At 58.1% G+C, this 13,319-nt stretch overlaps 1 protein-coding gene across 4 annotated transcripts in view; it reads right to left on the reverse strand.

The window, feature by feature from the left end:
• The window catches only part of FAM53B (family with sequence similarity 53 member B), a 101,772-nt gene that overhangs the window by 48,284 nt on the left and 40,169 nt on the right, over nucleotides 1-13,319 (reverse strand). For all 4 annotated transcript variants that reach the window (XM_036222741.1, XM_036222740.1, XM_036222742.1 and 1 more), the window contains one exon: nucleotides 12,447-12,501. In XM_036222741.1, coding sequence (XP_036078634.1) covers nucleotides 12,447-12,501 — 55 coding nt within the window. The remainder of the gene's footprint in view (nucleotides 1-12,446; nucleotides 12,502-13,319) is intronic.

Raw genomic sequence — 13,319 nt, forward strand, 5'->3', positions numbered from 1 at the left:
TCCAACCTCACTTTACAGAGGAGAAACAGGCTCAGAGAGGGGACGTAAGTCCCAAGTGTGGACCCAGAGGCAGAGGGTGGCCTCGAATCCGGGTACCCCCTGGTCTCCTGATGCAGTTCTCTTTCCAGCATACCATGCTGCCTCCCAGGAAAGCCCAAAGCAGTACTTTTCACCCAAAACGCTTCCTCACTTCAGAGCTGGGAAACCGACCTGTGCCACCCCCCGCCCTGGAAGCAGCGGTTTTGGGCAACATGTCTGCCACGTCCTGCCTCCCTGCTCTGAGGCTCTTGGGCTGGGACCTGATGCCCAAGCAAAAGGCCACAACCAGAGATGTGTCTTTTGGTGCTTCCAAGAATCAAGGTCAGAAGGGATAAGGTGCTGCCAGGTGAGTTCGTCTGAATTCCATCTCTAGGACACTCGCTGGTAACAGCCACGACATTTTACTGGTTTACGGCCCCTCCTCCACCAAAACGCTCCACACATCCACGACAACAGCTGCCAATCACTGAGCACTCCCCTTGTGTTCACATGATTTCATGCCGAAATCGAGGATGTTTGAAGCGGTTAAAACCTATAGAACCCCATCTTGGGCTGCACAGACGTAAAGGCACAGTGTAAACTGTCAGGGTGCTACCTGCATGCATGAATAAATAAGCTAGCCCTGCTAGGAAACGCTGACTTTGCACTCGGACCTTTATTTTAGTGAAATATTCAAGAAAAACTTGTTGTCTTCCTGCCATGGAATCGGGCACTGTGCAGAGAGTTTTAGGAGAACCAAGATGAGTCTGACACAGTCCTATATTTGAGTTCGTAACGCAAAACCCAAGATAAACATGTGGAACTGCCAGGGATGGACAGGCTGGCCCGTTCCAGTTGTTTCCTAATCCACGTGGACTTATACACTGCCCGGATGTGAACACACAGCAAACTCTGGCCTGAGTCAGGAAGTCAGCAGAAGTAAAACCTGAGATGATGGTCAGTAGGTACTTGATGCTCTCCGATTCTCACGGCACTGCAGTCAATTACTGAGCATCCACGGTGGGTGGTGGAACCCGCTCACAGCCCTGCGTACATATGGCTGGCGCTGCTGCCCAAGTGGAGAGACCGAGGCTTGGGGGTGTGTTGAGTAAGTGGTTTAGGGCCACACAGCTAACAGGATGCAAACACAGGCTGGCCCATGCTCTCTCTTCACTACACTACAGCCCTTGGGGGGACTGCAGGGTAACCTGACATTGGCCCTGCCCTCGACTTTATAAGTCATGCAAAATGGGCCATGTGCCAAGAAAACTGTGCTCTAACCTACACCAGTGCTCCAGGCAGCAAAGAGTACACATCTGTCTATCTCTGCCAGGGGCTACTTCTCCGAGGGCACTGAGAGACACCCAAGGGACTGACCCCATGCGGGGTGTCATGAGCATCAGCTACGTGACAGGTTCAAACGGAATGACCAGTGAGGCCCAAAAGAAGCTTCGTGAGCCAAAGGTGAGGCCAAATCAGGGCTCAATGTGGTGGTCCTTCACTAGGGCACCCTGCCATGTTGTGAGTCACAGAGCCTAAGGGCCAGGGACCCTGGGCTGGGACGTGATTCCTGACAGGGCCTCAGAAGCTGGAGATGCCAGAGAGAGATTTTCCTTAGGCCCAGTTAGGCCAGCTGGGGACAAAGCAGGGCTGTGGCTAAATGTCCAGTTCGTCTTGTCCCTGAATCGTCCCAGGCACTGGTACACAGGTAAGTGTCCATACGTGTTACTTTAACTGAGTTTGAAAAATTACTACCGAAAATTACCTTTTCGCAAGTAGCATTTATGCTGCTTGACATACGTCTTAACTACTCACTATTCACCATTCCTTTAAAAGTTTTAATCTGCCATGTCAGGTGTTGAAAGGTCAGTACACTAGTAATAAAGTAAAATGAAAATGATAACATTGACTGAGTCACAACCATCCGTTAGCTGATTTAGAAGAACACTTATCCTCAGAAAAAAAAGTGGAGACTTAGGTGTGATGATGTCCTTCAAAATGATGGAAGCGATAGCAAGACAGCGACCACCACTAAAACGCCCGCGCTGCTGAAATGCATTGTCCAGGACCGACATGCGGCGTGAAGAAGGCAGTTTCGAAGAACGGTGACAACGTGGGGACATGTTAATGACGTCACGCTAAGCACAAGGAAACAGGACGTGAAACCGTGGACACAGCATGGTTCCTGTTTAGTAGCAGACGGACGTTCCGCAGGAAGACAGAAGCAAAGCAAAGGTTCGGGGTCGCCCAGCAGACGGCTGGCTGGGTTGGATCTTCTCCTCTCTGTTTCCCCGCAATTTCTCCGTTTTATATAAGGACAACATGTTTCCAGACAGGTGAGGGATGTGAGCAGCGGGCGCCCCAGGCCATGCCGGGGTCAGGGCCCGGGCTGCCATCCCGTCCGCCTCAGGGTTTGCTCCTTTGTCTTTCAGGAAGTTGCCGTAGACTAGCACTGGCCACCCAGTTCTCGTTGGGGACAGGCACTGGGGCGCCAGATGGGGCAGGAAGGTGGCCGACTGAGGAAGGAACCAGTGGGCCCCACCCCAGAGCAGTGAGGGCCCCAAGACGGCACCCCGTGTGGCCTGCTTAAGGAGCCGGAGGCACAGTGCAGCACGCTCTCACCCAGGCCTTGGGGAGCCCGTCCTCGGAGGACACCGCTTTCTGTTGCATTTTCCCCATCTCTAGGGAAATCATGAGGAAAAAGGGGAGCTAGGAGCCAGTTAAGCATGACCTCGCTGCCTCTCATCCGGCCGTGCTATTCCCTTCCGTGGCCATCTCACGGTCTTGGTGCTTCGGGACTGGCCCCCTCTGGCCTCCCGACCCAGTCCCGCCACCTCACCGCCCCTGGAAAACCTTCTGAGGCCCACATCTGCTGTGGTCCATCTCCTGCAGCAGCTCCCCATTCATTGCCTAGCAGAAAGAATGCAAATACGTCAGCCTGGCACCCCCACCCCTACCCTGCTCGCCTCTCCCCAGGAGACCCTGCACTCCAGGCACACCAAGCTTCCTGTGACATCAGAAGTCAGGCGAGAATTAGCGTCCAAAACGTCCCTGAAAATCCCGGCCACAGCCCATAAAGCACACTCCCCCTGAAGACTAATTCTTATGCACCTAAAATTCTTTACAAAACTAAAGTTTAAGAAATCACCGCAGGAACCAGCACCTGAGCACCAGCGGCATCTACATGCAGAGGAGCGGGCGTTCAATCTGCTTTTAGGTTAACCGTCAACCCCCCAGTGGGGACTAGGGTCGGATGGCTGACTCTGAAGTCTTCCAGCAGTAACTACTCCATTCCCACAGAGCAAGCCTCTCTGGCCTTAACGCGTGAGATTTCTCTGTTGCATGGAGGACGAAGAGAGTCACTTCTCAGCTCAGTGCACTGGTTAGCTGCAGTGGACCTGCAGCTTCCCCCTAAACATAAGCTCCCCGTCACATCTCTGCAGAGATGTGAAGACGCAAAGGCCTGGGATGTTCTCCTGCCTTTATCTTTCCTCTTACTCCTCATTTAAGAGCCGACTCGAACATCACCTCCCCTTCGAGTGTGCCTCCCTCTTACCGGCCCTTGGGCACCCGCAGTTCGCTGCCTAGACTTTCAGTCATATGGCTTGGTAGATGTTAACTGCACCTTGATTATCTGCTTCCATGTCTACTGCTGAGCCAGTCGCTCTAGAGCACAGTCCCAGCCTGGCTCCTGGGCATCCCGCAGGGAGCCTGGCGCACGGCGGAGGAGGAAGGCCTGAGCGACGGAGCACAGACCGAAGCCGCAGAGCTCGCCTCGGGTGTTCACTAGTCTCACTTGTCCTTGGTCCCTGACACAGGTAACCCTTCCTCGGCCGTGCAGGTCCAACCCGGGCTGTGTCTTGAACTCCCCGCCCCGCTGGGGCCGAGGATGGCTGCGTGAAAAGCAGCCGACAGACGGGCGGGAGGAGTCGGCCGGACGCGCTTTGAAAGCGCACAGCCGTGCTGTCGTGTGCTGACACCAGCCAGGGGGCTCCCTGTTCTGTCGAGGGGCAGATAATATTTGAATTGTTTCTCTCGTTATCGTCGTTATCGCTGGGAGAAGTATATTTAAGAAAAGTAAAAACAATCGAGGCTATGTTTAGCCCTGTGTTTTCCCCCTGAGCTCAGGGAACAGAGAGTGATTTGTCGGGTTGGGTCACCAGACACAAGAAACAGGAAAAGAAGTGAATTTTTTCATGGCAAACCGCCCTGAGCCTCAGGCCCCAGTGTCACCCGGCACAAGGGAACTCTGTAGGGCTCCGGGCGGAGGGGACCAGGTGCCCCTGCCCCTCCGTTCCGCGTCACCTCTGCACAAACAACTGTAACTCTTTCAAAAGTGACAATGGCCATGGAGGTGGGGAACCCGCGACACAGCACCCCTGGGTCTGGAGGGAAGGGCGAGGGCCTGGACTCTGCGAGTCGGCGAGTCTCTCAGAGCCTCAGTTTCCCCATCTGTAAAGTGAGGGACAGAGACAGCAACCACCTTACAGAGCTGTTACGAGAACTAAACTGTCACCTCGTGCAGTGCCTGCGAGGCCACCGTGAAGATGACGGTGACGGGGGAAATGCTCGATGGCTGGGGCTCACTCGGCTCTTCCGTACCTGGGCACCAATCTCGGGGGGTTCCGCCTGGAACGGGAGCCTGTATGCTCCCCACCGGCCCTCTCAAAGTGTGGGTCTGGGGCCACCCACGGGAGCATCCTTTGGGGTGTTTTAACAATGCAGATTCCTAGGCCGAGTTCCTGACTCGGCAGACAGACTCTGGAGGTAGAAATCTGCATTGGAATCAAGTCCCCCAGGTTGTTTTACTGTAAAATTGCTGAGAACCACTGCTCTAGACCACGAGCTACACAGGGGCCTGAGTCCTCGGACACCTCTGTGAGGACGGCAGCCAGTCACAGCACCCAGCCACGCACACCAAGAAGCTTCTGGAAGGTTGACGATTCCCGTCGCTACAAGTCTGGATCCAGAATGTCACTGCAAGTTGGGTATTCTGATGTTGGTTTTGGGCCAACAACAGAAAGCAGCACTATGGAGAAAAGTGACATTACCCTTCAAGTGCTCCGAGGTCCCTTTTTCTCAGGAGGGGGTGGGGACCCCAAGTCACGCAGCGTGTTCTGGAGGGAGGGACACCGGAAAGGGCCCGAGACGCCAACGACGCGTGTGAAGAGGAAGTGCTTGAGGCTCCCCGACTGCTCCCCGAGACACAATGCGCCTTCTCGGAGGCTTCTGCAGACGCGGGCGTGGCACAATGGCACACGGCCTGAGGGCACAGCCACCAGCCCCCGCCACGCCGTGCCCATCGCCACAGCCCTCAGGAGCACCCACGGCTTCTCCACTTGCCTGCCGAGCCCCCCCCCCCCCCACAGGACTGCGATGAAACAACAGGGGTGTTTGTAGGTGTGCAGTGTGAACACACACAGGGCTTCGCCTACGGGAGGGCAGACCACACACGCACACGCACGCACACGCACACGCAGACCATCCAGTTCTCTCACAGGTGGACCGACTAGGTGACTTCCAAGGACTCCTTCAAAGCTGAGGCTCAGCGACCACGCCGGAGGTTTCTGGGAAGATTCCGGTAGCCCGAGAGGCACAGGAGAAGCCTCTGGCTGCATGCCTGGGGACGAGGACTCACGCCCCCCAACCGCACCCAGGGGTTTGGTCCTATGACTCCCTGAACGAGGAGGGCAGAGGCTGCCGGGTGCCCAGTTCTGGAGATGAAAGAGAGAAAACACTCAGAGAAACGCACATGGCATCCGACCGCGAACGTCCTCATTTCCATTTCTGCCCTTGACCTTGACGGGAAACTCCCAGGGGCCCGTGCTGTTACGCCCAGCTTTCTGACGTTCAAAAGGCAGAGGACACTTACGGCGCTGGGCTGTACTTTTTTAGAGGCTGCCTTACGGTGACATAACCACAGCAGAATGCGGTTTCTCAAAAAGGTTAGACACCTGAGGCGCAGACCCCAGATTCTTGCATTCTTGCAGCTTCCCCGGCCAGCCGGGCCGCAGGCCTGCGCCAGATCAAGACCGGCTGACTCATTCCTGGATTTCACACCTGGCTGCTTGTGCTGACATCGAGTCTCTCGCCCCTGCCCTGAGGGCTGGGCCCTGCCAACTCGGTCTCAGGGCTGCAGGGACCCTGCTTGACTGGGGGGAAGGCGGGGGGCGGGTAGCAGCTCACCAACCCTTCTGTGGGGAACTCCAGAGAACTGGGGCGTCTTTCTGAAGGCAGCTGTACAAAGCTGATCTTACGAAAAGCACACAGGTGAACATGCAGGTTGAGGACTTAGGCTACCCCACAATGAGGTCCTCTATTTTTAAGAGAACTTTAGAGCCCCCAGCCCCCTGGAGCACCCTGTGTCACCAGAATGGAGACTCAACACAGAACCGTGCCAGGAAGAAAAAGTTCTCAGGCTTCGCTGCCCCTGCCTCAGCCTGTGTGTGTGTGTGTGTGTGTGCGCGCGCTCCCACCTGTGATGAATCAAAATGTCAGCTGCATCTGGGGTTCAGGGACAGCAACACAGGACGCCAAGGTCCTCGGCCAGGCCAGGGTGTGAGGACAAGGTGATTAGAATGGCTGGAGATAACGCTCCCCCATCCCCCACCAAGCAAAGCAGGAAGGCTGGTGGCTTCGGAGTGGTTACAGTGCCCGGCCCTCACCAGATGGGTGGGGGTGGCCCAGGGCAGCTGTCACTGCTTCTGGGAAGTCTTTGCTGCTGCCGAAAACAGCCCTGTAGGATCCCCAAACAGTATAGAGGACAAAAATACACACCAGACTGGGTGTTGGGAGCGTGGGCCTCAGTCTCCCCATCCGTATGCGGCAGGCTGGACTGGGTCCCCGTGACAGCCCTCTGACAGCCCTCTGAGCTCTGAACCGATTTCCTCTCTACCCTGCCCCTCCCCCCGCCCCCGAGATCCAGGGGCATTTAGAAATATGTAAGGGAAAGCCTGGATTTGCAACAGAAACCGAAGGGACAGAAAGGTGAGTTTCATCATCATCTCGGGACTCTCATCCCGGGTATGCACAGAGCGTGGAGAGTGGGTGGAAGCTTGAGAGTCGTGTGCAGGCCGTTGCACAGAGCAAAGCTGGGCGCCTTTATACAGATGAGAGCACTGGCAGCTGGGAGACCGATTCAGGAAACCAGTAAACGCGCATCAACTGTCAGTCAACGAACACCACTTTGGGATCCTCGCCAAAACTGAGCGTGAGCGTGTACCCCAAGCACAGGACCCGTCTCACAGGCGTCCCAGCTTACTTGGGGAGGGGGGGGTGGTACCAAGCTTCAGAACCGTGTCACCTCTGGGCAAGGGGCACGCAGGCAGCCGGCGGCAGAGTAAGGGACTGCGAGGCCGGGCCACCTCCTCGCCTGGCCATCTTTCCACACGGAAGGCACACGGGCAGCGCGCTGCGCTGGGTGGCTCCCGAAGCCAGTGTGGCAGCTGCCATTGCCCGTCCAGCACCAGTGTGGCCCCCTCTCCACCCCAAGTCCGCGCGGCCTGGGAGGCTCCCTTTTCACTGGACACCATAAGCAGCTACCACGCGCCAGCTGAGCTTAGCCCCTACCTCCGTTCTGTACTTTATTCCAGAAACACTGTCTGAAGTCAACAAATGGTGCAAGAAAAAACTTCAAGCACGCCACACGGACAAACCTTAAACTCTGCTGGAGATGGAAAAATCACACACGCGATCACAATGTGCACACTTGCACATGCATGTACTTTTCAAAATGAAAACAAGGCTCACTCTAGCTTACTTTGGTCACTAATCAGCTGCTTAGAGGAGGCCCTGGTCCCATGATCACATTCAAAATGGCCGTCTCTGAGAAAGGGAGAACGCGGCAGGGACCAGAAATTGGGCCCGACAGCTCTGGTGTTGTTACTGTTGCTGCTCATTGTGTTTCAGACACGTGCTGGTGCTAAAAAATATACATAAAACGCTCAACCCCTGAACGCCAGCTTTTTCCACGAGGCGCAGTCACATTCCACTTGCCACGACAAACAGTGGTGGAGTCGCAGGACCGGAGGCCACCAGATCTCCAAGTGGAATCTTTCGTCCTGCCCCACTCAACACAGCCAATGGGTTTACCTGCAGAAATTAAAGTGGCACGTGCCCCTGGGAACAAGCCTTTTGTGTGCAGAGGAGACCTTGACAGCCAGGTGATTAACCACGGGAAGTTAAAGGCTTATAATTAAAAATGCTGACAGACCTGAGCCGAGGGACACAGACCCGAGCCGAGGGACACAGACCCGAGCCGAGGGACACAGACCGGAGCCGAGGGACACAGACCGGAGCCGAGGGACACAGGCAGGGCTGCTATAATATTTTCACAATTCTTTTTATGCATAATGCATGATCCTTCTGCTCAAGTTGCCTCTATGTGCTTTGCCCGCGAAATAATTTACATGAATAAATTATTACCATAACTCCTAAAGTGGTTATGGGTTTCCGCCCCATCTTTTTTAGCACGTGAATTGTTCTGTTCCCTGTCCATGCCTTGCGTTTGCGCGCCTTTGGCTAGTGGCCTTTCTGCAACAGCTGGAGCTGCACTCGCCGTCTCGCGTCTTACTCGTCCCCAGGTCTCCTCGCCCGAGAGGCGAGGGAAACGGAATGAGCTGTGCCCAGTTCCCGCGCCGCAGACCTCTCGCAATGGGCGCCATTAGCCAAAGGCGGGGCGTGCAGCCCGTTCTCACCCCACGCGCCCCCTGTCACTAAAAAGGCTGGCACGAGGACACGCGTGACGTGCTCGGCGCGAAGCGGCACCTCCCGCGGCAGACGACGGCCTGAGGGAGCCACGGGCAGCCCCCGCCCCGCCCAGCGCCGAGGGGTCTCCGGGGCGCAGCTGAACCCCTTCCGGACCCACCGGGAATCACGGCCAGCAGCGGGGGCTGGCTCGCCCGCCACACCTGCTGCCCAGTGGGCGGCGCCCCCCGCGAGGCTGCCGCCTGAGCACCGTTTCCTAAGAACAGTGACCGGCGCTGCCCAGGACTCTTCCCCAGAGAAGCCGTCTGCAGAGGAGGCGTGCCCGGGACGTCTGGGAGGTGAGACAGGAAACCGAGAGGCCAAACCTCGTCTCTGCTGGAAGGAGCCCCGTGCGCCCCGGGTCCCCACACGGAGCAGGCTGGGCAGTCGCTGGCTCCACTCTGCCCCGCCTCTCCCCTCCGCACCTGGCCCGCACCTGGCCCGCACCTGGCCCGGTTCTGTTCTCCGTCCTGCTTCCCCACGTTGGACAAGCACAAAACGACTTCTTGGTATCGAGGTTCCAAACTCGGAGGGAGGGGACATGGAGGTGGGGAGGGGCTGCTCGCAGCTCGCAGTAGCGGAGAGTGAAGCACTTAGGCGAGCACGTGGTTGTGTTCGTAGGGCGTTTCTATCTGGGCGGGTGCAGAGGGTGGCGTTTTAAGAGGACGCAGAGGCCACTGCCCTCCCACCCTCATGCCCTTGCCTGGATGTTCTTGAGAACATGTATGACACTCGAACTCATATTGGCTTCCAGTTAGGACCTTGCACAGCGGCTCAGGAGGGAAGTGACCGAGTCACAGGACCAAGGTGTCCCCAGCTCTCACAGGCGAGTGCCACTGATCAGGGCCAGAACGTGAGACAGGCAGGGGGGTTGGTGATTAAAGTAACATGACGTTTTATCTTTGCCGAGCATGGTCCGGCCCTGGCAGGGCCCAAAACCCTCGTAAAAAGTCTGGCCGAGCCCACGGGCTGTCTGTTCTCTCGTCTGTGCTAGAAAGCAGGTGCGCCAAAGATGACATCTCACCGCCTGGGGTGCCCTCCCGGTTCACGACGCAGGGCGAGAGGCCACACTGAGGCCACGGGCAGAGCAGTCACCTGAGCTCCCACCAGCGGACGAGCTTGAGCAGGCCTGGGGGCCGACATGCCCACCCTGGCAAGTGCCGGAAAGGCCTGGAGGCAGAAGGGACTGAGCTGGCAGCTCCTGTGCGCTGCTGTCCCTTTAAATCCCACAAACACCTGCACGCTGCAAGGTGAGGAAAGACAGGCTGATGTGCCCACAGCTCCGAGGGCCTGATGTAAGCACGAGGCTGAGTCACTCCACCCGAGTCACTCCACCGGACACACAGTAGGTACTCAGTAAACACCACCAGAACAAGCCACTGAGATGAACAAAAGGCCTTGGTGACTTGTGCTGACAGATGAGTCAGGGGCTTCCTGAACCACGGAGGGGCTGAGCAGCAAACGGAGGAGACGGCGAGGGGCTGCTGCTCCCCGCGGCTCCTCCGCCGCCCGCAGTGTCCTGGCGCTGGCCTGCAAGGCGGGCGGGAGACAGGGCCCGTGAATGACAGACCCTCAGGAGCCACTCTGCAGACCAGCGCCCGCAGCAGCACAGGCCTTCCCGCGAACCCTGGCTGCAGAGCAGGCCTCGCCCGGCAGAGCCGGCCGCAGGCTCCACGCGATCAGACTGTTGGGTCTCTGCCCTGGTCTCCGAGCCTGAGGGTCTTTCCCCACGAGGGTGACTCCCTCGCCTACACCCCCTCCCACAGGAAGCCAAGCTGGTCCCTTTCCTGGGGCTGGAGGCCTCTTGCAGGGAGCAGGACGCTCACCCTGGGTCACAGCCCTCTGCCTCAGACGTCACTCACGGAGGGAGCACACTGTGCCCATCTCCTCACACACGTTCTCTCACGTGGTCCGCCCAGCAAACCCACGAGGCAGCTGCCATCATCACAGCCACTTCACCATGAGGACACTGAGGCTGATAAGGAGCCCAGAGGGACTGGACGAGCCCCAGCGCTGCCTGGTACAAACCCACGAGAGGTCCAGCTCATCGTGACACCCTCAGGGCAAAGGCGTGCAAGGCCAAAGCGGGGCGGTCCAGAAACAAAGGCCGGCGGCGTCTCCGCCACCCGGTTTACCAGTCCAGACGGGGCTGAGGGGCAGGATGTGCCCAGGAGTCCCTCTCCTCCCTGGCCATGACGAAGACGGGCAGCTCGACTGCAGCTCTCCACTGCGGGTCTGGCCCAGGCGAGGCGGGCTTCTGGGCCACGTGCCCGGGTCACCGAGGGGTTTGCTGAAGGCCGTTAACCACCAACGAGGTGTCCAGTAGAGAGAGCCCCACATGGAGACAGCTCTCAGAAGTGTGTCACATGGGTAAACCAAGGCCAGGTGACCTCCCTGTTTCCATTTCTGCCGGCGGCAGCATCAAGAAGACCTCCCGGGCTCCCTGTGAGAGCTGCGGCTTGTGAGTAACAAGGAAACGGTCTTCCTTCTCCCCTGACCTGGGTCCAGCTCTGCCCACCACTGATCTGGGGGGGCGCCTCGCTAGGCCTCGGTCCCTCCGTCTGGGCACGGGGTGCCCGCGCCCGCCCCCAAAGCTGCTGCAGAGGCGGGAGTGTGCCCCGGCACCCTGCTCACTGTGACACGCCCAGCCCTCCGCCACGCTCGTCACCCCACCGCCGGGAACGGGGTCTGAAGAAGAGAGAGAAAGCACCGTGCACAGAGCGGAGGGCTGCGGGGGGGGGGGGGGAGGGGGCGGGGGGCGCTCCGCACACGGCCCTGCGAGGGAAAGCGGAACGGGAAAGCCCGCGGCGGCCACGCGTCGCGGGGCCCCGGCTGCTGCCTCTGCGCAGATGGGGCGGAAACTCACTGTCCAGGCGACCCCGAAAGGGGCAGGGGTCACGGGGACATGCACAGAGAAAGGAGCAACGGTGCCCGATCAGCTGGAGCGTCGTGTACAAAACGGTAATTCGCACGTGCGTGAGAACAGGCGTCTGGGGCGCCGGTCGGCAGGGGAAGCAAGAGTCTCAGAAACGCTCCTGCCCGCCGGGGACTGTCCTGGGGAACAACCCGGAAGAGGACGCAGCTTGGACACTTAGTCACCGCTCGTCACCAAGGCAAACAGATCGCCCTTCAACCCAACAACCAAGGAACAGTTGAATCCTGAAACACCTTTTCGCTCACCCGCACGGCACGAGCCCCCACACTCCCGAACACGCACGGGACGGACAGCGGGAAAGCCGCGGGGGGCGTCGGTGACGACCGCTCCGTGAGGAGAGCTCGAGAGGCCCCGTCTGCGTGTAACTTCATGCAATCTTATTTTCATCCTGGGCTCGGCTACGCAAAAAAATCCGAAGAACAGAAAAAATACACCCACACCTGAACGGTAGTCATCTCTGGGCATGGTGCTATGAGAGATTTTCATGTTATACTTTACACTACGGTGCAGTTTCTGAATTAAAAAAAATAACAATAATCAACATGGTGACTTTAAAAACCGGGCGGAAACCCTCAGTGTGGTAGCTGGAATTGCTCTTGTGAACCACACGCCAGTGGCCGTCCCAGCCCCAGCACGGCTGCAGGATTCGTGCCTGTGTCCAGAAAGTGCTTTCGGCGTCTCACCTGGAGGACTCGGGCCCTGGCGCAGGACTAGGGGAGGACCGCTCACGGCCACCTTGGTTACTCACCCATAATTCCACAAGAGAAAAGTGTCGGTCCGTGACTCATCTTCTTTGGCGTGTGCTGAAAACAACCAGAAAAGCTATTCACTCTCCAAGTCATAAGAAGCACGTCTGCACATGACCCTGCGCTGGTCCCTCGCTAAAGTCACAATCGGAGGGGTGACTGCCCTTTGCCGACGCAGGATTAGGGAAAGGAGAGAAAGGTATTAAAAGAGACAACATCTGCCCGTAATTAGGTCAGGACTCTGTCCAAAGTCGCCGGTGACTTATAGTGTCCATCAAGTTAATGGGTTTCCAAAACCCATGACTTCTGACACCGGGGACTTTTCCATGTGAGTGACGGGGAGGAGGGCATGGGGGATGCTGTGCCCAGGTCACCGAGCTGGGCTGAAAAGAGGCCTTCCCAGAGCCCAGGCTGGGAAAGAAGGGGACCTCACAGTGGCAGGAAGAGCCTCGAGTAAGGAGCCCCTCTGCCAGCGCCGGGCCCCTCCCTCCGAGCTGGAAGGTCGGCTCTTCTCTACGCAAAGGCACTGGGTAAGCACAAGAAGGTGGGCCTCCCCCTCCCCCGCCCCGCAGGCTGTGTGCAGCAGGCCACGAGGCCCCCAAGCATCCTCTCTGAACTGAAACAGAAACCCAAGGTTCTAGTCGCGCTCAACCTACAGCTGTGGCTTCCGAGCCCTGGCACCGCGTGTCCACAACGGTTTCCCTTCCACTGTGAACACCCCGCATCTCCCCACCCCCCCGACCACACCCAGCCTCGGAGGAATGCTGTGGCCGCTGGTGGAACACAGGCCGGGGGGCCCAGAGGAGCCCCAAGCCCAGGCGCCTGCTCTGCAGCTACGTGGACCCTGAGCACGGGACGTCCGGGCTCCCTTGTGC

This window comes from Rousettus aegyptiacus, unplaced genomic scaffold (genome assembly GCF_014176215.1).
Source record: "Rousettus aegyptiacus isolate mRouAeg1 unplaced genomic scaffold, mRouAeg1.p scaffold_m13_p_6, whole genome shotgun sequence".
NCBI classification, from domain to species: domain Eukaryota; kingdom Metazoa; phylum Chordata; class Mammalia; order Chiroptera; family Pteropodidae; genus Rousettus; species Rousettus aegyptiacus.